Below are 22,830 nucleotides of genomic sequence, written 5' to 3'. Positions count from 1 at the left end.
CCCAGCCTGAGGTGCTGTCCCCTAGTGCCGGCCTGGGGGCTGGCCTGGAACACTCCCTCCCAGAGTGAGCTCTCCTGGGGTCTAGCCCGATGACCCTCCCTGGGCAATCGGGCGGCAACGAGATGGCCAAGCAGCACTCTCATCTGACAGCAACCAGCTTTGTGCCTTCCTGTGCCTTCCTGACCGGTGATCCAGGTGTCCCTGAATGCCGGGCCTGGATGGACGTGGGCAGCCTGGAGAAGGCGCCTGATCGGGCTGGAGAGAACAGGCTGACCTGTGTGCAGAGCAGACACACGCCCCAGAGACCTGTGACCTGGGCCAGCCTCCCACCCCGTGGGGACTACTTAGGCACCGTCAATCAGGATGGGAACAGTTTACTGCTGTCCATCCCAGAGAGAAGAGATTATGCGCGCAGTTGGGGAAACTGAGGCACGGGGGCTGTCGGGAATCCACCAGCATCGCACAGCTCCTCGGGCCCCAGCCATCAGCCAGACCCGGCTTCCTGCCATCCGGTCCAGGAGCTCTGCCTCTTCCAGCACTTGCTGAGGCTGCCCCCTTGTGATTCCCAGTTTCCCAGGCGATGCCACACCAGCAGCAGCCCCAGGTCAGGGGTCGAGGTCCTGGTGAGAGGGCATCACCTCTGCCATCAGCCCTCACGCTCCTGCGGCTACTGCGGCCTCCCCGGCCTCCGCCAGGCCTTTTCAGTGCCCAGCCCTCCAGTCACCGGGCCTGGGCCCCTGTGGACCGCCCAGCCGGGTCCTCCAAAAGGGCCCCCACTCTGCGCCTGGGTCCATTGATCAGGAGTGGCTGAGGGGCTCCTAGCTGGGAAAGGGAGGGAGCCGGGAGGGGCGATCGGGGAGGGGGGGAGGAGGCTTTGCAACGTCAGAGCCTTCCCACCTGCCCTCCTCCCACACAGCACCACTCCTGGAGCTGGACAAGCCCGGCCAGCAGCCTGGTGCAGTCTGAGGGTGGTTTGGAGACGGGGGCCCTGCGTACCACAGGGCCAGAGTAGCCTGCCTGCAGAGACCAGGTGCCTGACTCCGGTGGAGAACCAAGACGTGAGTGATCGCTTGGAGGGAAGGACGGTCCCGCAGAGCTGAGCTGTGCCGCTGAATGGGCCGGGAGACCAGGAGCGTCTGACCACCAACCCAGCAGGCAGGGACTCCTCAGGTGACAGCTGCAGCTGGCCCGCACTGAGCAGGACTTCTCCAGGAGCCAACGTCCAGGCCGTCCCCATGGCAGGTACGGTGTAGGCAGCCGAGGTGGCCCCATGACTGGGCTCAGGCTCCAGGGTGAATGGGGCGGGGCAGGGACTGGGTGGGGGGACCAAAGAAACCCTTCTGGATCCAGGTCTTGGGCAAGAGGGTGGGGCAGGGGCACCCCACGCTAAGGCCTCAGATCCCACCAAGGCAAGGTTGATGGGCTCACAGCCGCCCATGTACAAATATGGGGGTGCTGATGGGCCGGGGTACAGAACCATTTCTGGGAAGGGAGAGCCTTCTCAGGCATGAGTGACCTTGGACCTGTCCCTTCCTCTCTCTGGGCCTCACCCATTGAGTATCAAGGTCTAACTTCCCCTCCAGACCTGGCTCCATGCTTGTGGGAAATTGTCAACTCCTGACCCCAAGGGATGCCAGCTTTTAGAGGAACCAGACAGAGAAGGGGCCCCTCCTGAGTTTCTGAGAGCACTCAGGGGTGGCACTTTGACCAAGATGGGCAGGGGGTGAGCTCATAGAAGACTTGGGAGCCAGTGACCAGCCCGTGAAGGCCCCAGACCCAGGGAAGCCATGAGCCTCTCCCCTGGGGACCCATGGACCCTTGGGGTTGTCATCAGTTACCCAGACGATAGACCTGCCTCAGCAGGGCAGCTGAACAACGGGCAGTGGCCCATGTGGTGGCCTGGTCCAGGTGGTGGGGACATCAGCCCGTCTACGCTTCATGCCCCTCTGGGAGATGCAGACCTGATGCGGTCCATCCCTCTCGGAAAGACCCCCACCCACTCCCGGGGCTTTTCATACGTGGCCCTCGGGGCTGAGAAATATGGGACCACAGGCCCTGAGCCCCACACTCCAATGAAGCACCTACTATGTGCCAGCTCTGGCCAGGCGCTGCCCACCTGTTAGCTCATTACACGTAGACCACCCCGGGAACCTCCCTCCACCCATCCCTCTATCCGTCCGTCCATCCATCCATCCAACACCAAAATCCACCTCTGCCCAGGGGATCTCAGTTCCACCAGGCTCTTGGCCACTTAGGGGGCTGCTAGAAACTAATAGTCCATTTTTCAGGATTTTTTTTTCTAGTTTTAATGTTTAACTTGTAAAACATACATAACATAAAAATTACCATTTGGGCCATTAAAAAAATATTTTTTTGTCTATTTATTTTTGAGAGAGAGAGAGAGACAGACAGCACGTGCAAGGGAGGGGCAGAGAGAGAAGGAGACACAGAATCTGAAGCAATCTCTAGGCTCCGAGCCCAACGCGGGGCTCGAACCCACGAACCGCGAGATCACGACCCGAGCCAAAGACGGATGCCTAACCAACTGAGCCACCCAGGGCCCCCACCCCCCATTTGAGCCATTTTTAAGTGTACAATTCGGTGACGTTAGGTACGTTCACAAGGCAGCCGTCGCCACCATCCGTCTCCAGAACTTTTGCATCTGGCAAAACTGAACCTCTGTCTCCATTAGACGCTCACTCCCTGTCCCCCTCCCTCCATCCCTGGCACCCACCGTTCTTCTTTCTGTCTCTGAAGCTGACTGTCGTAGGGACCTCTCACCCACGGAAGCACACGGGATTTGTCCTTTTGTGTCCGCCTGGCTTATTTCACTTAGCGTGACGTCCTCAAGGTCCACCCAAGTCACAGCACGCTGCAGAAGCCCCTTCGTGTTTGAAGCCGAAGACGGTTCCATTGTCTGGCTAGACCACGCCTTGCTTATCCATTCCTCCATCAGTAGACGCTTGGGTTGCTGTCACCTTCGGGCTGTCGGGAATCGTGCTGCTGTGAACACTCACGCACATGTCCCTGTTCAGGTTCCTGCTCTCGGTTCCTTTAGTGCATTTCTCCAGTTCTAGGTAACTCCCCAGAAGTGGCCTGGCCGGATCCTACACTCATTGTGTTTTTCACAGCAGAGGCTCCGTCTTGTACCCCATCAGCGATGCAGAGGGTTCCAATTTCCACACGCCTCCACCAACACTTGTAATTCCTTTCCTTTCCTTTCCGTTTCCCTTTTCTTTTTGGTAATAGCCATCCTCATGGGCGTAAGGTAGTGTCTTATTTTAGGTAGAATTTGCTTATTTTTATTTTTTATTACAAAAAATTTTTTTATATTTATTTATTTTTGAGACAGAGAGAGAGAGAGAGAGAGAGAGAGACAGAGCAGGAGTGGGGGAGGGGCAGAGAGAGAAGGAGACGTAGAATCCGAAGCCGGCTCCAGGCCTCGAGCGGTCAGCACAGAGCCCGATGTGGGGCTCCAACCCATAACCGTGAGATCACGACCCGAGCCGAAGTCGGATGTTCAACCGACTAAGCCATCCAGGCCCCCCAGGGTTTGTGGTTTGTTGTTTTTTTTTTTTTTTAAGGAGGGGAGAGGGTGGCAACATTTTTGGTCAAGGCTCGTGCCAGGATGGCACGTCAAGAAATGGAATGTTTATGGGGCGCAAGGTCAGACATGGGTGGGAGTCCTTGGTGGTGATTCGAGGATGGCCTCTCAGCTCAACTCTCCCAGAGCAGGACCAGGCACCAGGGTCTCTGCGGAGTGAAGACGCTCATTCCCGAACCCCCACGACCTCACATGTCCTACCATCGTAACAGGTGTCGTTTTTGAAGGGTGTGCCGGGCACCGTGTATGTCCTCGCAAATCCTCCCATCAGCCCTGCGAAGCGCGTATCAAGAACCCCTTGGGGCAGATATAGAAACTGAGGCTCTGAGAGACGGAACAATTTTGTTGCTCAAGGCCACAAGGCCACGTGACTTGATGGCTCGAAGATTCCCTGAGGAGCCAGGCAGTTCCTGTCTCTGGCCTCCAGGAGACTTAAGTCGGCATTTGCCTCGTGAAGTGATGCCCCGTCAGGGATACTATGGGAACACAGGCCTGGCAGTCAGGGAGGGCTCCCTGGAGGAAGAGGCACCTAGGTGCAGCCGGAAGGACGAGAGCCGGCTTGGTGGCACGGGGGTGAGGCTCACGCTTTCCTCCTCTCTCCCCAGCCTTCCTCTCTGCCGGCCTCGGGGTACTCGCAACCTCGGAGCCCTACACCCTGACCAGCTCCAGCTGGGAGCCCCGGCTGGACTCCCCATTCCCGTCAGACCCTCCCACCGGGGCCCAAGTCGTGGCCGAGCCCGGCAAGCAGGGCCCCAAGAACCCGCGTGTGTCCAGCGTGACGGTTCAGCTGGAGATGAAGGCTCTGTGGGAGGAATTCTACCAGCTGGGCACGGAGATGATTGTCACCAAGGCAGGCCGGTGCGAGCAGCGGGCGTGTGCGTGGGGGGGACAGGGGGCCACGGTGGGGCCGCCCTTGGGCTGCTGAGCGCCGCCCTCCTGCAGGAGGATGTTTCCCACCTTCCAGGTGAAGATTCTGGGCATGGACACGCTGGCTGACTATGCACTGCTCATGGACTTCGTGCCTCTGGACGACAAAAGATACAGGTCTGGGGGCCGGCCAGGGGAGGCAGTTGGGACAGCGGGGCGGGGGGGGGGGGGGGGGCGGGGCCAGGAAGTCGACCCCTACCTGCACCCTGGGGTGAGCCAGGGGCCCGTCGGAGCCGTGAGCGGGGAGGCCTCCCCTGGGGCAACGGCGGAAGCCTGAGGCGGGCAGTGGGCTAGCCTGGGCAGGGAGAGCGGGCTAGCCCACTGCGGCCACCGGGCGCTCGAGGCCAGACAGCGTCCTTGGGGTCTCTGGTTCCTCGCGTGTGAGATGGGGGTGGAGCAAGGGCCGCGATGGAGACGGCGAGAGCCCCTTGGCCCCGCCGGTCTTCAGGGCAGGGGCAGCAGATGCGGGGCCGTGGGGGCGGACGGGGCGCCCTTCCCACTCGCTCTGTCCCCAGGTACGCCTTTCACAGCTCAGCCTGGCTGGTGGCGGGCAGAGCAGACCCGGCCACGCCCGGCCGGGTGCACTTCCACCCGGACTCGCCGGCCAAAGGGGCACAGTGGATGCGCCAGATTGTGTCCTTTGACAAGCTCAAGCTGACCAACAATCTGCTGGACGACAATGGCCACGTGAGGCCCCGGCCACAGCGGGGAGGGGGCAGGGCAGGGCTGGGGACACTGGGGCCTGATTATAACGAAGCCTGGAGCCAGGGCCGGCTGTGACTTTGGCGCCCAGCGTCCCCACCTGCTACTGGCGGCTAACGCTGGGGGCCAAGTTCACCCGGCCAGGGGTTGGGCAGCAGAGGGGACTGCCCGAGCAGGGGGCGGGAAGTGAGAATGTTCCAGCAAACACTATCCTCCTCGTAGACAGTGTGTATGGAACGCCGTTGCAGGGGAAGGAACAAGTGCAAAGGCCCTGGGGCTGCAGAATGTTAGGCCCGTTGGGAGAAGTGCAAGGAGGCTCCCCACGTGGCGGAAGTGGGGTGTGTAGGGGAGATGGGAGGAGAGAGACCCTAGAGGCTGCCAGGGCTGGTCTGCGGGGCCAGTCGGCTGCGGAGAGAGTTCCGGCTTCTACTCTGTGTGGTGGCCACAGGAGGGTTTTGAGCAGGGGGTGGCACGCCGCAGCTCGCTGGGGCTGCGGTGTGGAGAATAGACAGCACAGCTGGACGGGAGCAGGGACGCTGGCCAGGAGGCAGTGGGGTGGGAGAGGTGATCAGATTCTGGATATTTCTGAAGGCGGAGCTGACGGCGGGATGTGGGTGTGAGAGAAGGCAAAGTGGCAAAATGCTCAGACGCCACAGGGCCTTTGATGCAGAACCGTGGGCCCTCGGGACCAGACTCTGCGCCCCCGTTATAAGAAAGACAGCTGTTCTGCCCCGGAGAGAAAGGCTTAGCCCAAGGGAAGGTTTGCTGCTGCTCCGCCACACCCCCGAACACTGCCTTCCGCACCCCGCCCCCCCCCCCCAGATCATTCTCAACTCCATGCACCGCTACCAGCCCCGATTCCATGTGGTCTTTGTGGACCCACGCAAGGACAGCGAGCGCTACGCCCAGGAGAACTTCAAGTCCTTCGTCTTCACGGAGACCCAGTTCACGGCCGTGACAGCCTATCAGAACCACCGGGTGGGTTGGGACCACAGCTCACGAGGCAGCTGCCAGCCCATTTCACAGGGATGGAGACTGAGGCCCAAAGCTCTGAGCTCAGAGCCTTGCCCTTCTCTCCTTCCCTACGACTCAGCAGACTTCTGCCCTCGGTCATTCCCCTGCCTTCACGCCCACTGACTCTGTGGCTCCTGGGCTGAGGGCCCGGGTCCCAGGGCCTCCTGACTGGGGGGTTCAGGGAAGACAGGGTGGCTGAACCTGGGACCCCACAGCCTCGCCCTGGCTCAGGGTTGGCCCATAACTGCACTTTCTCCTCTGCAGATCACCCAGCTGAAAATCGCCAGCAACCCTTTTGCCAAGGGCTTTAGGGAGAGTGACTCAGACTCCTGGTACTGTGTGAGCCCAGCTGCCCCAACCCAGCCCCTCACCCCCATCTGCACTGTCTCCTAAGGCCTCGGGTCCTGCCCTTCTCTCTGCTTCCTGCCCACTGACTGGTCCTGGGGTCCCACGGCCTGACTGATCATGATCCTTGACCTGGGCTCTCCCCTGTGACCCTCTGCCTCCATTCCTGTTCGTCCCGTCTCCAGGACTGTCCCTCCACGAGCCCTGCTCAGCATCCCGACCCGGAGTCACAGCGGCCTCGGCCCCTGCCTGCTGAAGGGCTCCACAGAGGAGGGAGCAGGTCAGCCTCCAGGCTTACAGACACAGTGGGACCAGAGCCTGCATGATGGGCAGGAAGCGAGGACACAGGGCCACACGGCCTCCGGGAAGGGGCTTCAGCACGTCCAGCAAGCCCACTGGGCACCTGTGTGGACAAAGAGGAGGAGGCAGAGAATTCTGAGGCAGTTTGGGGCCAAGGGCACAGAGAACAGGATGGGGACAAGGTGCTAAGAGCAGGGGTGGGAGGTGTCAGACGGGCTTCCTGGAGGAAGTGGCTCCTGAGCTGGGCCTTGAAGAACTGGGAAGGGTTTGGACGGCAAGAGATGGCAGGGAAGAGCGAACGAAGAGAGAACAAGAGTGAAGGCTGAGGGGGGGCAGCTTGGGATGGGAGCAGGGGAGGAGGAGGGGAGGCTGAGGCTGTGAGGGAAGGTCCGGGGTCCACGCAGACCATGTCCTCCCTCAGACTCCCACAAAGCTCCAGTCTCCAACTCCAGGACCTCCGCCCGGCTGCAACATCAGCTGCTGGCCCCCCCTGAGGCTCTGCTGGCCCCAGCCACCTACCAGCCCCTCGCCTACCAGGGCCTGTACCCTGGAGCCTCAAGCCCCCTCAGAATCCCAAGGGCCCGACCAACACCATACCCCCTCCCCAATGTCCAGAACGACAGAGATCGGGAGAGCCTGCCCCTCCCAGCTAGGCTGGGGCTCCTGTCCCCCACGGCCATGTGCTTGGGGACTGTCCAGGACCCTCAGTGATGATGACGGCCCTGTGCACAGACTCCTCTTACCCTGAATACTACCCCTGCTGCCTCACCTCTGCGGAGGCCCTCTTCCCTCAAGGATAGAAGGGCAGGTGGAAGCCCAGAGAGACAGGCTACCTGCCCAGAGTCACAGCAAGGCCGAGAAGATGCCAGGCTTGGAACCAGCCGCCCCCCCCCCCCCATACATGTCCCCTTCTGCCTTGGGGGTAACTCCTCTCAACCCTGCTTTACCTCTCCTTTTCCCCCAACATTAAACCATTTGGCATGAGTAGTCAGAGCACTTCTGTCCTCGGGGGTCGGGGTGGAAGGACTCAGGAACACCCAGACCCCAGAGACGGCTGCAGACATTCCAGAGCTCTGCCCGGTGCCGGTGGTATCGCTGGGAGCACAGTGATGGTAAAGATGCCAACACCGGCCAAGGGGCAGCGCTGTGAGTGAGGCTGCAGGCTCTGCTCCCGGCCTTAGCGTGCCCAGCTGAGGACTGAAACTGCAGCTCGAAGAGGCACCTGCTCAAAGTCAATGCAAAGCATTGGCGACACCGGCCATTCCACTATAGGTGCTGTGCACAACTGGGGTGGTCTGGTCCGCGAGAAGCCAGGGTCTGGAGGGATGCAGAATCGTGATGGGCAGTGACCACACGGGCCAGGCCAAGTGGGGGGTAGAGGGAGGGGCTTGAGCATCCAATCAAGACTCGACGCAGGACAGCTTCCACAGAAGAGTGACATTTAAACCTACACCTAAAGGAGTAGAAATTGAGAGCGAGAGGGAAGGGGAGGAGGGAAGACAAGCTCCCAGCGGTGGGAAAAGCAGGGCAAAGGCCTGGGGCTGGAGTGGGTCCCTTGGAGCGGGAGGGCACGGCGCGCGCCACCCAGAAGAACCAGGAGAGGGGCCCAGAGCGGGGCCGGGCTAGGCACTCCTCCCGCAGCCCCTGATGTCCCCGGCCTCCGGGAGGCGCGCTCCGTGGACCCCCTAAATGCCGACTCCGAACATCCTGGAGCACTGCGCGTGAGGTGCTTAGGAAAGGGACGGGCACACGCGGGCGTGGAGGGACGCGGGGTCCGGCGAAGCCTCGAAGCCTGACGCCCGGGATCTCGAACCCAGCTGTCACAGAGCTGGGTCCGGAAGCCGCCGAGACTCGAGTACCGCGAGCTACCGACTCCAGGCTCTCTGACACCCTCCCTCGAAACCACCAATGCCAGCTCCGCCCTCGGCCCAGGCCCGCCCCTTCTGCCGGAAGCCCGAGACAGGGGGCCCCGCCCCTTCCGGACCCGCCCCACCAACTCGCGTCGAGGCCGCTCCCTCGGGCCCCGCCCACGGCCCTCTGGCCCCCAGAGCCCCGCCCCCTCCCGCCGAGGCCCCGCCTCTTGTGCGGGTCTCGCCCCCAAGGGCACAGCTGACGCCGCTTCGGAGCCCCGCGGGGCGGGGCGGGGCGACTCCTCCCGCGGCCCCGCCCAGCTTCCCCGGAGACCCCGAGGGCGAGTGCTGCCTGCCCCGCCCCTTCCTTCGCCCGGCGTGGCGCCCTCGGTGTCCCGGGTGCGCCCGGCCCGACATGCCGCCCCACTGCCTGTCAGCGGAGGACGAGCAGCGCTGCCGGCGGCTGCTGGCAGGGGCCACTGCCCGACTCCGCGCGCGGCCCGCGGCGGCCGCCGTGCTCGTGCCGCTGTGCTCGGTGCGCGGGATCCCAGCGCTGCTCTACACGCTGCGGTCCAGCCGCCTGGCCGGGAGGCACAAGGGCGACGTCAGGTACACGGCCGGGAGCTCCTCGCTCTACTGAGAGGAGGCCGCCGAGTCCCGGAGACCGCAGGGACCTGAGCGAGGCGCTTCGCCTGTCCGAGTCTGGGTTTCCGCCTCTATGGAATGGGTCTGGGGAGAGCCGCGCCCCGAGTCTGGCGCCGTGGGTGCCAGCCCGGACGCCACGCCGGACCCCTCGAAGCGCGTCCCGCACCAGCTCAGGACGGGGACACTTCTCGGAGCTGTGCCCGTGTTTCTAAAAAGGCGGGACCCCGCCCCCTGCCGGCGACTCTGGGGAGATTCGGGTCCCGGAGCCGACGAAGCTCGCGGGTGGGGTGAACTGCCTGGCTTCCCGCCCTGGCCCCGCCCCTGTCCCGTCGGGAATTAGGGACACGCTAGGGTCATAGCGCCACTGGGGCCACCATAAGCAAAATTGGCGTGTGTGAGCCCCAGGGCCTCTCCCTTACCCCTATCGTTTAGGGAGGTAAACCGAACCTGGAGAGGTCACGTGGCTTGCGGGAGGCCCACGACAAACTAGGGGCAGAGACAAAAGATGCTTAGGTGGGTGATCAGCTCTCCGCACAGCCGTCACCCTCACCCGCCATGGCCCCAACAGACCAAGGACCGGGCCACCTGTGCTTGTTCAGTTTCCCAGGTGGCAAGTGGGACCCCACTGACCAGGACGTGGTGCACACAGCCCTGAGGGAGACCCGTGAGGAGCTGGGCCTTACTGTGCCTGAAGAGCATGTGTGGGGCATCCTGCAGCCTGTGTATGACCAGGTAAGGCTGCCAGGCCCTGAGGCCACCGCCAGGGGCAAGGAGAGCGGGCCTGGCCTCTGGTGGAGCTCCAGACACCTGCATCCCCGCACAACCTTTCAGAGAGGGGTATCTTAGCCCCTTATCGTGGGAGATACTGAGGCTCAGGTCCTGGGCCGGAGGTGGCCCCAGGATAAGCCAGCTCTGCCCAGCTTGCTGGAGGAGGGTGGGGGAAGGCTTCACAGGGTAGGCAGGGATTGAATGACAAGTGGGAGATTTCAGGGTAGTAAAGGTCAGGGAAGGTTATTCTAAGCAGAGGGAACAGTCTGCAAAGGCCCAGAGGACTGAATGGCTCCAGTGAGTTTGAGGGGCCAGTAGCTAGTCGGCGTGGCTGGAGTGAGCTCGAGGGCAGGGGCCAGGTGCACCCGACCTCCAATACTGAAGGCCTCTGGATGGCGAGGTGGAGTCTTCCTCTCGGGCTCCCCTCCCCCGCCCCAGAGCCCCGCCAAGGCCGCGCCTCCCCTGACTGCCTGCCACCTTCCTGCCCCAGCAAAAGACCACCGTGGTGCCAGTGCTTGCCGGTGTGGGCCCCCTGGATCCCCAGAGCCTCAGGCCCAACCCCGAGGAGGTGAGTGGGGAGAGACGGTGGGGGCCAGGTTGTTCCACGCAGGGGAGGCTGCGGCAGCAGGTCCCGGGTCTACCCTCTCGCTGCCTCCCGCCCACAGGTGGACAAGGTGTTTGCCCTACCCCTGGCCCACCTGCTGCAGGAGCAGAACCAAGGCTATACCCACTTCTGCCAGCGTGGCCACTTCCGCTACACTCTGCCCGTCTTCCTGCACGGGCCACACCGTGTCTGGGGTCTCACGGCCATCATCACAGAGTTCACCCTGCAGCTGCTGGCGCCCGGTGCCTACCAGCCCCGCCTGGCCCTCCCTAAGTGGTCCACGGGCTGAAGGCCTGGCCGTAAGCAGCACCCTTCCTCCCCCCTGCTAGGCCAGCTCCATTCCGGGACTGAATAAAGAGCCTTGACCCATTCTGTGGCCACTGCATCTCGTGCGCTGACCTTGAGCAGACCCCGTGGGACAGCTGGCTCCTGGCTGGGGTGCCTCTGTCCAATCACAGTGTTACCCCCTGGACAGTGGGCACTTAACACTTGGCCCTTACCACAGCCCTGAGGCGGGGCAGTGCTGGCCCTGGCTGGTGAGACTGGGGCTCAGAGAGAAGAGACACCTTGCCCCAGGTCACCCCGAGCTAGGATCTGAACCAAGCCCTCCCTGGCTCCAGCGCCCAGACCCAGCCACTCCCCTGCAGCTCCTGTTCTCTGCTCTGCGTCTAGCTGACCCCGTGCCAGCCCGCAGGAATCCAAAGAGGAGCCCTGTGTCACTACAGAGTTCCAACACGCCGAACTCCTGCCATGCGCCGGGCACTGTGCTGGGGCCATAGCTTCGGACCAGCCAGAGGCTGCCCTGGCCTCTGGGGGTGACTCAGTCCAGGGAAGACCTCAGAGCAGGCCACAGAGATAATCATGTGATTGTACGTTAACTAATCACAGGTAATAGTGGAATTAATGATACATCAGTTATGTAGAGCAGAGAGAGCGAGGATAAAGCAGTCTGACCCTGTCACGGTGGACTCGGCAGTAGTATTAGCCGGGACAGGTGACAGGAAACTCCCCTCACCAGCTGCCTTCACCAAAAGAGGCTAGCTTCAGGCATGGCTGGATCCAGGGGCTCAGGGGCTCTCCCTCTTACTGTGCTTTCTACTGTGCTGGCCTCACCTTTAGAGGATCTCTACTCTGCCGGGATGAGAAGTGAGGAGAGGGCAACGGCTCTCGGACGGCACAGCATTAGCCTCCCATCAACAGAAAACAGAGCTTCTGTCTCTGGCCATCCAACCCAGAATTGTACTTCGTTGGGCCTCCCCGAGCCTGTCACATGGCCTGCTGTCTTTGGAATTCCCTAGGCGGCAGGGTCTGGGGGCACAGTCCCAGGGAGGAGGAAGAGCCTCCCAGACTGACTATGGAAAGGGCAGTCCCCGCAGGACTGCTGGGAAGAGAGAGAAGGGAAGGTGGAGCAGGTAAAAAAGCAGCCAGGTTCCCCTACAGAGTGACCTTGAAACCAAAGGCGAGCAAGAACAGGCCGCGTCAAAGGGCACAGGGGGGGAGTGGGGGCAGAGGGAGCAGCACACGCACAAAGTTTGGGGTCCTTGAGGAAACAAGATGAACAGGGCGGAGAGTCGGGGAGGGGCCCCGCCACTCAGGGGCCACCATAGTGTGCCAAGGGGACGTTCTTCAGTGGTGACTTAGGATTTTGTTCGGGGGGGGGGGGGGGGGGGAAGGGGAGAAAGGTGTGAAGTGATGTGATTCCTGTCTTAAAAAGCTTGAACTTGAGCTGCAGAGAACCAGACTGCGGGTGCCCCCCCTCCTCCTCCCCTCCTCCTCCTCCCCCTCCCCTCCTCCTCTTCCCCTCGGCCCCCTCCCCACTCCACCCCTCCCAAAGTGTCCCCCACACTGCTACCCACTCCTGCCCACCTCCCCCTACATCCCTCCCTCCCTCCCTCCTCACCTATCCCTTCCTTCACAAGCCCCTCCCATTGCCCCTCCCACTTCACACCCCCTGTGTCGCCTCTGGCCCTCCAGACTCCTCAGATGACAGCAGGGCGCATGATGGTGGTAAAAATAACTCATGGTGTGAAGGGGGAATGAGGAAGGAGGGAGGCTGAGCCCCAAGGGACCCCTGGGGTTGAGGGCAGAGGAGTGCCAGCCTCCTGAGCCCAGGAGATGGACTCTGACCCCGCCCCTTCCCCCTCCCTCACTGCTTCTGGGAGGCTCTTTGCTCACAGTCTTGCTCGAGGGTCATCCCAGTCTGGCTTATACTCAGCGAACCAAACCAAGTGGACGAGCTCACGGAGCGGTGAGTAGCCCAGCCGGCCTGACTGCCAGCCCACAGGCGCCCTCCTTCGGGCCGGAGCCCCCCACTTCTCCCCCACCCCACCTACTTGGACCCTGCATTCTGTCCTTCTGTCCTCAGGTCCTGGCTGCCACCCAAGATTCCCCCCCATGCTCTCAGGGATGCCTCTTCACCCTGGCTCCTTGGCCCGCTGCGTTCCCCCCGTCTCCAGTTCGTGGGGGCTTCTCTGAGTCCCCGCCCCCACGTCCAAGCCCCCATGGCAGGCGCAGCAGCAGGGAGCCGGGGGCGGCCACAGCGGGTGAACATGCAGGAGCACATGGCCATCGACGTGAGCCCCGGCCCCATCCGGCCCATCCACCTCATTTCCGACTATTTCCCACACTTCTACCCCTTCGCTAAGCACACTCTAAGCGCCCCAGACCCACACCCTGCAGTGATCCCTGCCATTCGCTCTGCACCCCGGCAGCGGGCCGATCCAGAGCCAGAGGGAGATTCAGATGACAGCAGTGAGTGGGGACGGGGGACGAGGGGAACGCTCCTGGCCCAGCCCAGCCAGGGTAGGGTTTGGGGCCTCCCAGGCATCTGACCAGGGAGGGGCAGGGCGGGAGGCATAGTGCCATTTGGGGGGTGGGGAGGGGGTCGAGGCAGGAGCTGACCCTGCCTACCACCTCCTGTTAGCTGCCCTGGGCACCCTCGAGTTCACGCTTCTTTTTGATGCGGACAACAGCGCCCTGCACTGCACGGCTCACCGGGCCAAGGTGAGGATGAGGGCAAGGGTCTACGGGCGGAGGGCCTGGGCCACAGACCTGCCCCACATTCGTGGTCTCTTCTTAGGGTCTCAAGCCACCAGCCTCAGGCTCTGTGGACACCTATGTCAAAGCCAATCTGCTGCCAGGAGCCAGCAAGGTGAGGGTGAGACCCAGACCCCTATCGATGCTCTTTGGCCGCACCCCAGCCTGGAACACCCACCTGGCCCTGCAGTGCCCCGCCCCCCAAAGCCTGGACATCAGGCATGGAGCTTCCCATTGTAGGGATGTGCAACTGGGGGCCCACCAGGCAGGTGAGCCAGGGTGGGGCCCTGGGGCCCAAGGAGGTCCTGATCCCCCCTCCCTGGCCCCTAGGCCAGCCAGCTGCGGACTCGCACAGTTCGGGGCACAAGGGGGCCTGTCTGGGAGGAGACGCTCACCTATCACGGCTTCACCCGCCAGGATGCTGGGCGAAAGACACTGCGGTGAGGACAGGGCCGGGCCTGGGCTGCGAGGGGGCAGGGCCGAGGTGGGGGGGGCGGGGCTTGCTCGGCCAGGTTTGACCAGGGCGGCCCCCAGGCTGTGTGTGTGTGAGGACCCGCGGCTGCGGCGACGGCGGGGGGCGCCTCCCCTGGGGGAGCTGCGGGTGCCCCTGAGGAAGCTGGTGCCCAACCGAGCCAGGAGCTTCGATGTGTGTCTGGAGAAGCGGAAGCTGGTGAGTGGGGCTGACACAGATTGGGGTGGGGATCAGGATCCTTGTGGTGGGGAAGCTGGAAAGGGGACAAAGAGGGAGACCCTGGGCGGTGTCTGGCCAAGGTGACCAAGCTCTCTGCTCTTTCAGACCAAGAGGCCCAAGAGTCTGGACACCGCCCGTGGCATGTCCCTGTATGAGGAGGTGGGTAGGACGGTGGGACCAAGCAGGGATGGGAGGCCCTGGGCCCCATAGCCCTAGGGAACAGCCAGGCCCCAGTGGCTGGGCAGGGGTGTGACTCCCCCCCCCCCCCCCACCCCTCTCCACCAAGGCAGCCCAGAACAGCTATTGGGCACTGGGACAATCAAGGCCCTCAGGGGGCAGAGATAAAGCCCGGCTTGAAGCAGAGGCTGAAACTGATGGGATCCACCCATAGCCCAAGTTGGGAGGGCAGGTCAAGGTCCAGGAGAGAATGGACAGCAGGATAGGGCATTGTGGACGCCACTCCTGGGGCTTGTAGCCCTAGATAAGCTCTTGTCAGCAGGCAGAGGTGCTTGCAGGGGGCCCCAAGCCAATGACCAAAGACCTCCGGCTCCGCTCCGCCTCCGCTCCCGGCGGATGGAAGGGCCACATGCTACTGCCCTGCCCCCTGGTGGAGCCACAAGTTGCCGCGCCTGCCACTTAGCCAAGGCCAGGCTGGCGAGTCCTACCCAGGTGGGGCAGGCACCCCGAGACGGGCACTTCCTGTCCCAGACCCCACACGCGGCCGCACCGCTGCGCATGGCAGGTGCTTACCGAACCCTCCCTTACTGAGGAGCCGGTGAGAAAGGTGGCTGGGCTTTCTGTAAACGGAATCCTCCGTGAGGTGTGGGAGAAGCGCGTTCTTCCTGAACATCCTCCCAAGCCCTTTGCAAGCACCAGGGGCTGAGGGTGGCAAAGGACATTCAGAATCTGGTCCCTTGGGTGGTGCGGGGTGAAGAGGGTGGTTTTTGTAGCTTTAGTGACCTGTATGTCATCGGGTAGAGGAGCACAGCCTCTCGGAGCTGCTTCTGTGACACAGGGGGAGGGTGGTGATGGGCGCTTAGTGAGACGCCACTCGGGAAGCTCCTCGCATGTTTGTGGCCTTCAGACACCAGCACCCTTCCCCTCCGTGACGAAGACGCACTGTGCTCACCAGTCACGTGGCCTGAGCAAGCCCCTCGCCTTCTCAGGCCCTGGAGGCTACAGCTGACCGGAAAGTTCCCTTCCAGGGCACCGGGCCAGGGACTGTTTTGGGAAACTCATGACATGAAGTTGTTGGTCCTCGGTTGCTTTGCAGCCAGCTCGAGTTGTCACATCCGGGCTAACACCGGTGGGTGGGTGGGCTTTGGGCTGCAGTTGGCTGACCACAGCCTACCCCGCAGGAGGAGACGGAGGCAGCAGGGGACGAACGCGGGCGCATCCTGCTGTCACTGTGCTACAGCTCCCGGCAGGGCGGCTTGCTGGTGGGTGTCCTGCGCTGTGCCCACCTGGCCCCCATGGATGCCAATGGCTATTCGGACCCCTTCGTCCGCCTGTGAGTGAAGGGGGGACAGGTAGGTGAGCCGTGGGGGCTCCCCAGAGCCCCTCTCCAGGGCCATCCCTAACCTGACCCCATCCTTCCCAACCAGTTTCCTGCATCCGACCGTGGGGAAGAGACGTAAATACAAGACCAGTGTTCGGAAAAAGACCCTGAACCCCGAGTTCAATGAGGTAGGCCGGGGTCCGGTGGAGGCGGTCCCGGCTGCCCCGGGGCGGGGAAGGTCAGCGTTCTGCCTCAGTCAGAAAGCGCAGGTCCCACCTGACCTCACCTGCCTGAGCCTGTTTCTGAACCTGTAAAGGACCTGAGGCGCCCCCCTTCCTGCATTTCTGCCCCCTCCCCTGCAGGAATTCTTTTATGCAGGCCCAAGGGAGGAGCTGGCCCAGAAGACACTGCTAGTGTCTGTATGGGACTATGACCTGGGCACAGCTGACGACTTCATTGGTGAGTGAGAATGCAGGGGAGCGGGCTGGCGGGGGCGGGGGGCGGTGGGAGGGGGGCAGCGGGTTCCGACGTGGCTCCTGATTTCTGCTCCCCAACCCAGGCGGGGTGCAGCTGAGTAGCCACGCCAGCGGGGAACGCCAGCGGCACTGGTGCGAGTGCCTGGGCCGCAGTGACTGCCGACTGGAGCTGTGGCACCCGCTGGACGGTGCGCCCCCCCAGCTCAGCGACTAGAAGGGGTACCCGGCCCGGCCCCGCTCACCACCCTCCCCCAAACTGACCCACAGAGCCGGGAGGACCTGGAGCTGCCTCACCCACCATGCCCAGCCCCACGTCAAACTGTTTGTTCCCTTACCCCCGCGTCCAAGTTCACCCCTCTGCCAACCATGAAGAATAAACTTCCAAACCAGGCCAGACAGAGCCTGTTCCCTTCGCTGCCCGTCGCCTCACCGGGCAGACTGGGCCCCGTTCTTGCTCCCATCCTCCAGATGCCCACAGAGGGCCAGGCCCAGGGCTGGACCCCAGGCCACCGCTTCCCCCTCATCACGCTGGGAAGGCCCGCCCCCGCCCCCGCCCCCTGCACTGAGGGAAGGGCGCTCAGGATGGTCTAGGGCAGACTGACCCACCGGAAGCCAAGCTGTGGGCTCATGACATGACCTTGAGCTGACCTATCCCCCCTCCCCACAAGAGACCCACGTGGCGTATGGGAAGCCTCCCGCTCTGGGACACAGACCTCCCCGAGTAATGGGCCACAGTGGCAGAGCGACGAGAAAGACCACAGAAAAGACGCAGCAGGAGACTGGGCAGCACTCGCTTTATTGTTCAGCCATCTGGACGGACAGACAGACGTCAGCCCAGGGCAGCGGGATCAGGAGGCAGCTTGCCTGGCCTGGTGCTGCCGGGCAAACCTCTGCATCCGCTCCTCGAGCTCTGGCCGGAAGTGGCGGATCAGGCCCTGGGGGAGGGTGGGGGGCACCGTGTGAAGCGGAGCTGAAAATCCCAACGCCCTAGGCTCTCAGCACCCCCACCCTAGTGCCCCATGGCAGGGCAGGGAGTACCTGCACGGGCCAGGCAGCTCCATCACCCAGGGCGCAGATGGTATGGCCCTCTATCTGCTTGCTGATCTCCCAGAGGGAGTCGATCTCGGCCGGCCGGGCATCCCCCTTCACGAAGCGGGCCATCACCTTGTTCATCCAGTCCACACCTGCAGCCGTGGCAGCAAGAGAAGGCCCAATGACGCCAGCCAGGGTGCACCCCTGTGGCCCTCGAGGGGTGCAGGCCACAGAGAGGGTGGGGCCGGGAGAGGCCAGAGCCGGCTGGGAAGCAGCAGCTGCACACTGAGTGTCTGGAGCCCAACCAACCTCCATCCTCTGCCTGACCCAGGCCTAGGGTGAGCCTCAGAGGAAGCCCCCGCCCTGCCCAGGGTGCGTACCCTCGCGGCATGGGGTGCACTGGCCACAGCTCTCGTGCTTGTAGAACTCAATAAGGCGGGCGATAGCTTTCACAATATCCGTCTGGGGTGACAAGAGACAGTGAGGAGTCACCCGGGGCCAGAGCCTCAGCCCGCCCAGAGCAGCGCCCCGTCCCCCCACCCCAATTCCAGCAAACCCCCTCCCCAATTCCAGCAGCATTCTGGCCACCTCCTCCCCTGTCCCTGGGCATGCGGCACTGCCCAGACCCCTCTCTAGGCATTCTCTCCAGGGAAATTCTCTCCCACCTGACTGTATCTCAGGTCACACGAACTGGGATCCAAGAGCTGGGATCCAGGGAGGAGTACTGACCGGGTGGACACGAGGAGGCAGGGACTGGGTGGGGAGCGTGGGCAGCCCTTACCGAGCGGTCCATGACAATCACAGCAGCCGTGCCCAGGCCCGTCTGCGCCTGCACCAGCGCGTCAAAGTCCATCAGCACCGTCTCACACACGGACTTGGGGATCAGTGGTGTGGATGAGCCGCCGGGGATCACAGCAAGGAGGTTGTCCCAGCCACCTGTGACACCTCCTGGGGCCCCGGTCCATCCCCAAAAGGATGGATGGTCAGGGCTGGGACCGCCACACCTGAGTAGTCCTGAGCCCAGGCCCTCTGTCAGCCCCCGCCCAGCGCGGCCTCCCACCCTGGCTCTCTTCACGGACATCCTGCCCCACTCCGGCCCCGGTTGGCCCCTTGGCTCACCCGCATGCTTTTCAATCAGTTCCTTCAGTGGTACAGACATCTCTTCCTCCACAGTACAAGGGTGGTTGACGTGGCCAGAGATATTGAACAGTTTGGTGCCCGAGTTGCGCTCACGACCAAAGCTGGCAAACCACGCACCCCCACGACGGCAGATGGTGGGGGACACAGCCACCGTCTCCACGTTGGCCACGGTTGTGGGGCAGCCAAACACTCCTGTAAAGGAATGGGATGAGACCAGTGGCTGCCAGAGGGTGGGGACAGGGTAGATCAGGTTTCCCAGCAGTGGGGTCTGTCCCAGGGTCGTGCTCTGTGGCACAGCCCCCCTTCACCCTTTGGTCATTCCCATCCCCCTGTGGACCCCAAACTCTAGCAGGCGCTGCATTGCCTTTTCACCCCTCTACTCTTAGTCCCTGGGGGGGCTAGAGAGGACCTGAGGACTGGGACAGGGAAAGGGACTACAGATGGAACCTCTACATTGTCACCCACCCTACTCTGTGTCTGGCCCCCAGTCCAGAAGGAACTCAGAAATCCCCTAAGAATGACCAATGGGGACCGGAAGACATGAGGTTCCACAGGATGCAGCACAAGGCCCAGGACCGGGCCGGGTCTTACCCACATCGGCAGGGAAGGGCGGCTTCAGGCGGGGCTTGCCCTGTTTGCCCTCGATGGACTCAATGAGCGCCGTCTCCTCCCCACAGATGTAGGCCCCGGCCCCACGCACAACAAACACATCAAAATCGTAGCCGGAGCCACAGGCGTTCTTGCCAATCAGACCAGCCTCATAGGCCTCTCGGATGGCCACCTGTGGGACAGAAACGTGAGGGTACCATCCCCCCAGCCTGGGAACACGGTGTGCTGGGGAGGGGTACAGGCCCACTGAGCCCATGTTCACCAAAACCCAGGGATAAAGCTCCCTTTGGACATAACCAGAGGATGCTCTGGGAGAGGGGTGGGATTTTTACGTTTATGCTACTTTTGTAATAACAACACTGAACAAATTCTTCACCTATATGCATTTTTAGAAGACTAAGGGAATAATGAAAATTTTCATAAGCACTTTCCTACAGGTGGTGGATCTGTGGGAGGTTTTTCTGCGTGTTGTGTACACGTGCAGTTTCCTATCTTTACAATGAGCAAGTCCTACTTCTGCAGGAAAGGAAAAGACCCCAGGGGTTTGTTTCTAAATACGTAGTAATAACACTTATACACAAAGCTACGATGTGCCAGGCGCCGTCCCAGGTGCCGTTTCCATTTCCCTTGTCGCTGCCGTACAGGAGCCTAACAGAAAGGTGTGAGACTCTGGCCCTGGACCAGTCACTACAGGCATCACTGAGCTGAGAACCGCTGAAATGACCCCTTGGCCCTTCTGCGGGAAAAATGCCTGTAAGCCCACCCCTGCCCCAGGAATCAGAGAGCCCGGAAAGCCTCCCGAGTTGAGGCTTCGGAACGTGTCCAAAGAGCCCAGAGGAGGCTCTGGGGGCCACGTTCCATTAACAATGCATGCAGCAGGGGTAACTACTCTTCCGGGTCGAGCCCAGACAGATCAGGGGCTACAATCGAAGAACCGTGCCAGGAAGCCAGCATGTGAGCGCACCCTCTCCTCTATTGAGTCTCCTCCCCTTTCCCACCTGCAGATTGGAGGCCTCGTTGTAGAATTCCCCTCGGATGTAGATGTAGGCAGCACGGGCGCCCATGGCCCGGCCCCCAACTAGGCAGCCTTCCACCAGCTTGTGGGGATCGTGGCGAATGATCTCCCGGTCCTTGCAGGTGCCCGGCTCCCCTTCATCTGCGTTCACGACTAGATACTTGGGCCTGTAGGTTCCAGCAGATCCGTAAGGCCACAGGGCCACCAGGGCTGGGCCTTCAGCTACATGCCACCCCACTCCGCCCAAGGAAGCCTCAAAGATGTCTCCTCCGAGAGCCAATCCCTCCCTGTTCTCCCAACACATTCCTAGCGGCTCTGCTGGCTCACAGTCAATGACATCGAGCTCACTGCCTATTACGCCTTTGGGTGGCTAAGACCACAGGAAAGGTCTTTGTTATGCTCAGTCCAAACGTCTCCTTGTGCTTTCCAAGAGCCCAAATCCTGCTCTTGGTCACAAAGAACCTTCCTGAACCTCTGCCATATCTCTGGGGCCAAAAGGAGGTGAAATAGCTGACATTTATCATTTGCTTTCTATGTGCTGACCAATGTGAGGGGCAAAAGCTTTGTGAACACTCTCTTTAATCCCTGCACAATGTAACGTCCACTTACAAAAAAGAAAACTGAGGTTCAAAGAAACCAGGAGACTGCCCAAGGCTACATAATTAGAAGACAGAATTGACCAATGAGTCTGCTTAAGTCAAAATCTTGTGTTGATTCTTATACCCCTCAAGTCTCCCCCGAGGAAGCCCGGAGAGAACAGAGTCCCACCTACTTAAGCTCTGGCGATGTTTCCTTCACTCTTGGTTTCCAAGGAAACAGCCCCAAGGCCCAGGTAAGCCACAGCCACCCCCAAGGTTTCTCCTGCAACCCCATCTCTACCTCCCTACACACACCTGCCATCTGAGGGCTTATTCATGAAGCTCCATTTGAGGCCAGTGGGGAAGCCAGCACCGCCACGGCCCCGCAAGCCGGATGTCTTGACCTCACCCAGGATCCAGTCAGGCCCCTTCAGCAAGATCTCCTTTGTCTTGTACCAGTCACCTCGGCTCTGAGCACCTTTCAGCCTGGACAGAGTGGGGAAGACATTGAAGGCGAGGCTCTGCTCCAGGACCACCGAGCTAAGGGCAGCATCTCACCTCCAGTCATGGCGGCCATACAGGTTGGTGAAGATCCGGTCTTCATCTTTCAGCGAGCCAAATGAGGTTTTCTTGGGTGCTGTCTGAGGACACAAAGGGTCAGGAGGCCCGACCCAGTTCTGCGGTCACAAAGGGCCAGGCCAGATGTTACAGATTCTCGGGTCCCCGTGATTAGACGGGGCTGGGCTGAAGACAGGGTAAGGGCCTACGCCTCAGAAGCCTTCGTGGCAACACAGCTACCACCATCACTTTAGTGAGCACTTCCTGCTTAGCAGGCATCAGGCTAAGCACTTTCCAACCCAAACCCCATTTCGTCCTCATAACCCCGAGACAAGAATGATTTCCTCCATTTGACAAGGGAGGAAACTGAGGCCAAGAACAAACAGCACTCATGGAAGGGCACACAACCAAAAGCTGCTGGGATCTGAACTCAGATGTGCAGGTGGTCAAAGCCCACACCTGAACCACAGCGCCATATGAACTCCCTGACCCCGGTGTGAAGTGTCCATTCATTTGCCCGGCTGCCCTGCTGGCCCAAAATTTGGTCAAACCAAGGCCTGGTACAACTAACTCTGCTGGGAACAAAATGTGTTTACTGATGCAAAAGAAGCATTTCACCGGGGCTGGGATACAAAGCTGATGGGAGACCCACTTGGGATAAAAGTGATGAAAGGCGGGGTCTGGGATTCCACATGACCCAGTGGTCAGCACCTCAGCTGAGAGCTAAGGGTACCAGGCTTCCAGACTCCCAACCCCCTAAAAGGCACTACAAGGAGCAGAGCGCTAGATGGGGCGTCAGGAGAGGCACATCCGCTCCAAAGCTTTCCTGCATCTGTAAAATGGGGCAGAGGCACCTTCAAGCTCTACAAAGCTCGGGCACGGAAACAACGAGACAGGGATGCTTCGCCACCTGCAAAATTTCCCGCTATGTCGCCCGGCTGTTAACTAAGACAAGCCAAGGAACCGGAGGGCTGGGGGAGTCAGCCTCCCACTGGGGCCGGTTCCCTTCTACATCCAGGCCGGAGCGGCAACCTTCCTGTCGGGCTGGGGAAATGAGGAGGGTTCTCTAGAAGGCACTACAGACCCAAGGGACGGCCGGCGCAGAGGCGCTGCACAGAGAGACCCGGCCCGCAGACACCCTTGGCCCGAGCCAGGCCGGGCCTCACCGTGTCGCCGCTGAAACGCACAGACACCCGCGCAGGGAGCGACCCGCTGAGCAGCCGCCGTGCCGCCAGCATCGCGGGAGACGGCTCAGTCACCTCCCACTGTCACCTTCACGGTTCCGAGCCTGAAGAACCGGCGCGACCGAGGCGCTGGGCGGCGCACAGGAAAAACGTCACGCGCCCTGGCCCGGGCTGCGCGCCCAAGGTCCCCTGCGCCGCTCTCGCCCCGCCCTCGGCCGCCCTCCCTCGCAGGAGGGCGGAGAGGCTGCTGGGAA

The 22,830-nt window shown here is 61.8% G+C and overlaps 4 protein-coding genes across 6 annotated transcripts; 3 read left to right on the top strand and 1 right to left on the bottom strand.

The window, feature by feature from the left end:
* Positions 1 to 1,235: 1,235 nt before the first annotated feature.
* On the top strand, positions 1,236 to 7,603 carry TBX10 (T-box transcription factor 10). The gene is made up of 8 exons (XM_040465795.1): positions 1,236 to 1,242; positions 4,210 to 4,462; positions 4,547 to 4,648; positions 5,047 to 5,218; positions 6,056 to 6,211; positions 6,512 to 6,579; positions 6,778 to 6,872; positions 7,314 to 7,603. Exons 1-8 carry the CDS (start codon positions 1,236 to 1,238, stop codon positions 7,601 to 7,603), a joined length of 1,143 nt encoding a protein of 380 aa, XP_040321729.1.
* Positions 7,604 to 8,962: 1,359 nt separating this feature from the next.
* On the top strand, positions 8,963 to 11,537 carry NUDT8 (nudix hydrolase 8). 3 transcript variants are annotated; one of them, XM_040466257.1, is made up of 5 exons: positions 8,963 to 9,351; positions 9,987 to 10,119; positions 10,646 to 10,723; positions 10,821 to 11,058; positions 11,432 to 11,537. In XM_040466257.1, the coding sequence occupies exons 1-4, from the start codon at positions 9,158 to 9,160 to the stop codon at positions 11,046 to 11,048; spliced, it is 633 nt and encodes a 210-aa protein (XP_040322191.1). In that variant the 5' UTR covers positions 8,963 to 9,157; the 3' UTR covers positions 11,049 to 11,058; positions 11,432 to 11,537. The 3 variants fall into 3 exon arrangements, with proteins under 3 accessions (XP_040322191.1, XP_040322190.1, XP_040322193.1); XM_040466256.1 differs by lacking the exon at positions 11,432 to 11,537 and having other exon boundaries at positions 8,964 to 9,351; positions 10,821 to 11,130; XM_040466259.1 differs by lacking the exons at positions 8,963 to 9,351; positions 11,432 to 11,537 and adding an exon at positions 9,378 to 9,603 and having other exon boundaries at positions 10,821 to 11,130.
* Positions 11,534 to 16,856, top strand: LOC121023970 (double C2-like domain-containing protein gamma). The gene is made up of 13 exons (XM_040466254.1): positions 11,534 to 11,647; positions 11,879 to 12,218; positions 12,937 to 13,007; positions 13,125 to 13,510; positions 13,683 to 13,762; positions 13,839 to 13,910; positions 14,126 to 14,235; positions 14,330 to 14,465; positions 14,592 to 14,645; positions 15,845 to 15,996; positions 16,091 to 16,172; positions 16,347 to 16,443; positions 16,544 to 16,856. The coding sequence occupies exons 2-13, from the start codon at positions 12,030 to 12,032 to the stop codon at positions 16,672 to 16,674; spliced, it is 1,560 nt and encodes a 519-aa protein (XP_040322188.1). The 5' UTR covers positions 11,534 to 11,647; positions 11,879 to 12,029; the 3' UTR covers positions 16,675 to 16,856.
* A 381-nt stretch (positions 16,857 to 17,237) lies between these two features.
* Positions 17,238 to 22,723, bottom strand: NDUFV1 (NADH:ubiquinone oxidoreductase core subunit V1). Its single transcript, XM_040466255.1, has 10 exons — positions 22,559 to 22,723; positions 21,393 to 21,475; positions 21,150 to 21,320; positions 20,240 to 20,423; positions 19,224 to 19,413; positions 18,612 to 18,824; positions 18,274 to 18,440; positions 17,873 to 17,954; positions 17,499 to 17,644; positions 17,238 to 17,395 (listed from the first exon to the last, which is right to left on the bottom strand). Exons 1-10 carry the CDS (start codon positions 22,628 to 22,630, stop codon positions 17,309 to 17,311), a joined length of 1,395 nt encoding a protein of 464 aa, XP_040322189.1. The 5' UTR covers positions 22,631 to 22,723; the 3' UTR covers positions 17,238 to 17,308.
* Positions 22,724 to 22,830: the final 107 nt, after the last annotated feature.

The sequence above is a fragment of the Herpailurus yagouaroundi genome, unplaced genomic scaffold (assembly GCF_014898765.1).
Source record: "Herpailurus yagouaroundi ecotype Mexico unplaced genomic scaffold, PumYag 569, whole genome shotgun sequence".
NCBI lineage: Eukaryota > Metazoa > Chordata > Mammalia > Carnivora > Felidae > Herpailurus > Herpailurus yagouaroundi.
The sequence above is the reverse complement of the archived record's forward strand: the minus strand, read 5'-3'. Positions and strand labels throughout refer to the sequence as shown.

Coding starts and splice junctions, on each gene's coding strand:
- TBX10 (XM_040465795.1), top strand. Junction 4,649..5,046: donor CTGGACGACAAAAGATACAG/GTCTGGGGGCCG, acceptor CTCTGTCCCCAG/GTACGCCTTTCACAGCTCAG. Junction 6,873..7,313: donor CTCCACAGAGGAGGGAGCAG/GTCAGCCTCCAG, acceptor GTCCTCCCTCAG/ACTCCCACAAAGCTCCAGTC.
- NUDT8 (XM_040466257.1), top strand. CDS start 9,158: ATGCCGCCCCACTGCCTGTCAGCGGAGGACGAGCAGCGCTGCCGGCGG. Junction 9,352..9,986: donor AGGCACAAGGGCGACGTCAG/GTACACGGCCGG, acceptor GTGCTTGTTCAG/TTTCCCAGGTGGCAAGTGGG. Junction 10,724..10,820: donor TCAGGCCCAACCCCGAGGAG/GTGAGTGGGGAG, acceptor TCCCGCCCACAG/GTGGACAAGGTGTTTGCCCT.
- LOC121023970 (XM_040466254.1), top strand. CDS start 12,030: ATGGCCTGCTGTCTTTGGAATTCCCTAGGCGGCAGGGTCTGGGGGCAC. Junction 13,008..13,124: donor GTGGACGAGCTCACGGAGCG/GTGAGTAGCCCA, acceptor TTCTGTCCTCAG/GTCCTGGCTGCCACCCAAGA. Junction 14,466..14,591: donor GTCTGGAGAAGCGGAAGCTG/GTGAGTGGGGCT, acceptor CTGCTCTTTCAG/ACCAAGAGGCCCAAGAGTCT.
- NDUFV1 (XM_040466255.1), bottom strand. CDS start 22,630: ATGCTGGCGGCACGGCGGCTGCTCAGCGGGTCGCTCCCTGCGCGGGTG. Junction 20,424..21,149: donor AATAAGCCCTCAGATGGCAG/GTGTGTGTAGGG, acceptor TGGAACCTACAG/GCCCAAGTATCTAGTCGTGA. Junction 18,825..19,223: donor GCCCTTCCCTGCCGATGTGG/GTAAGACCCGGC, acceptor ATTCCTTTACAG/GAGTGTTTGGCTGCCCCACA.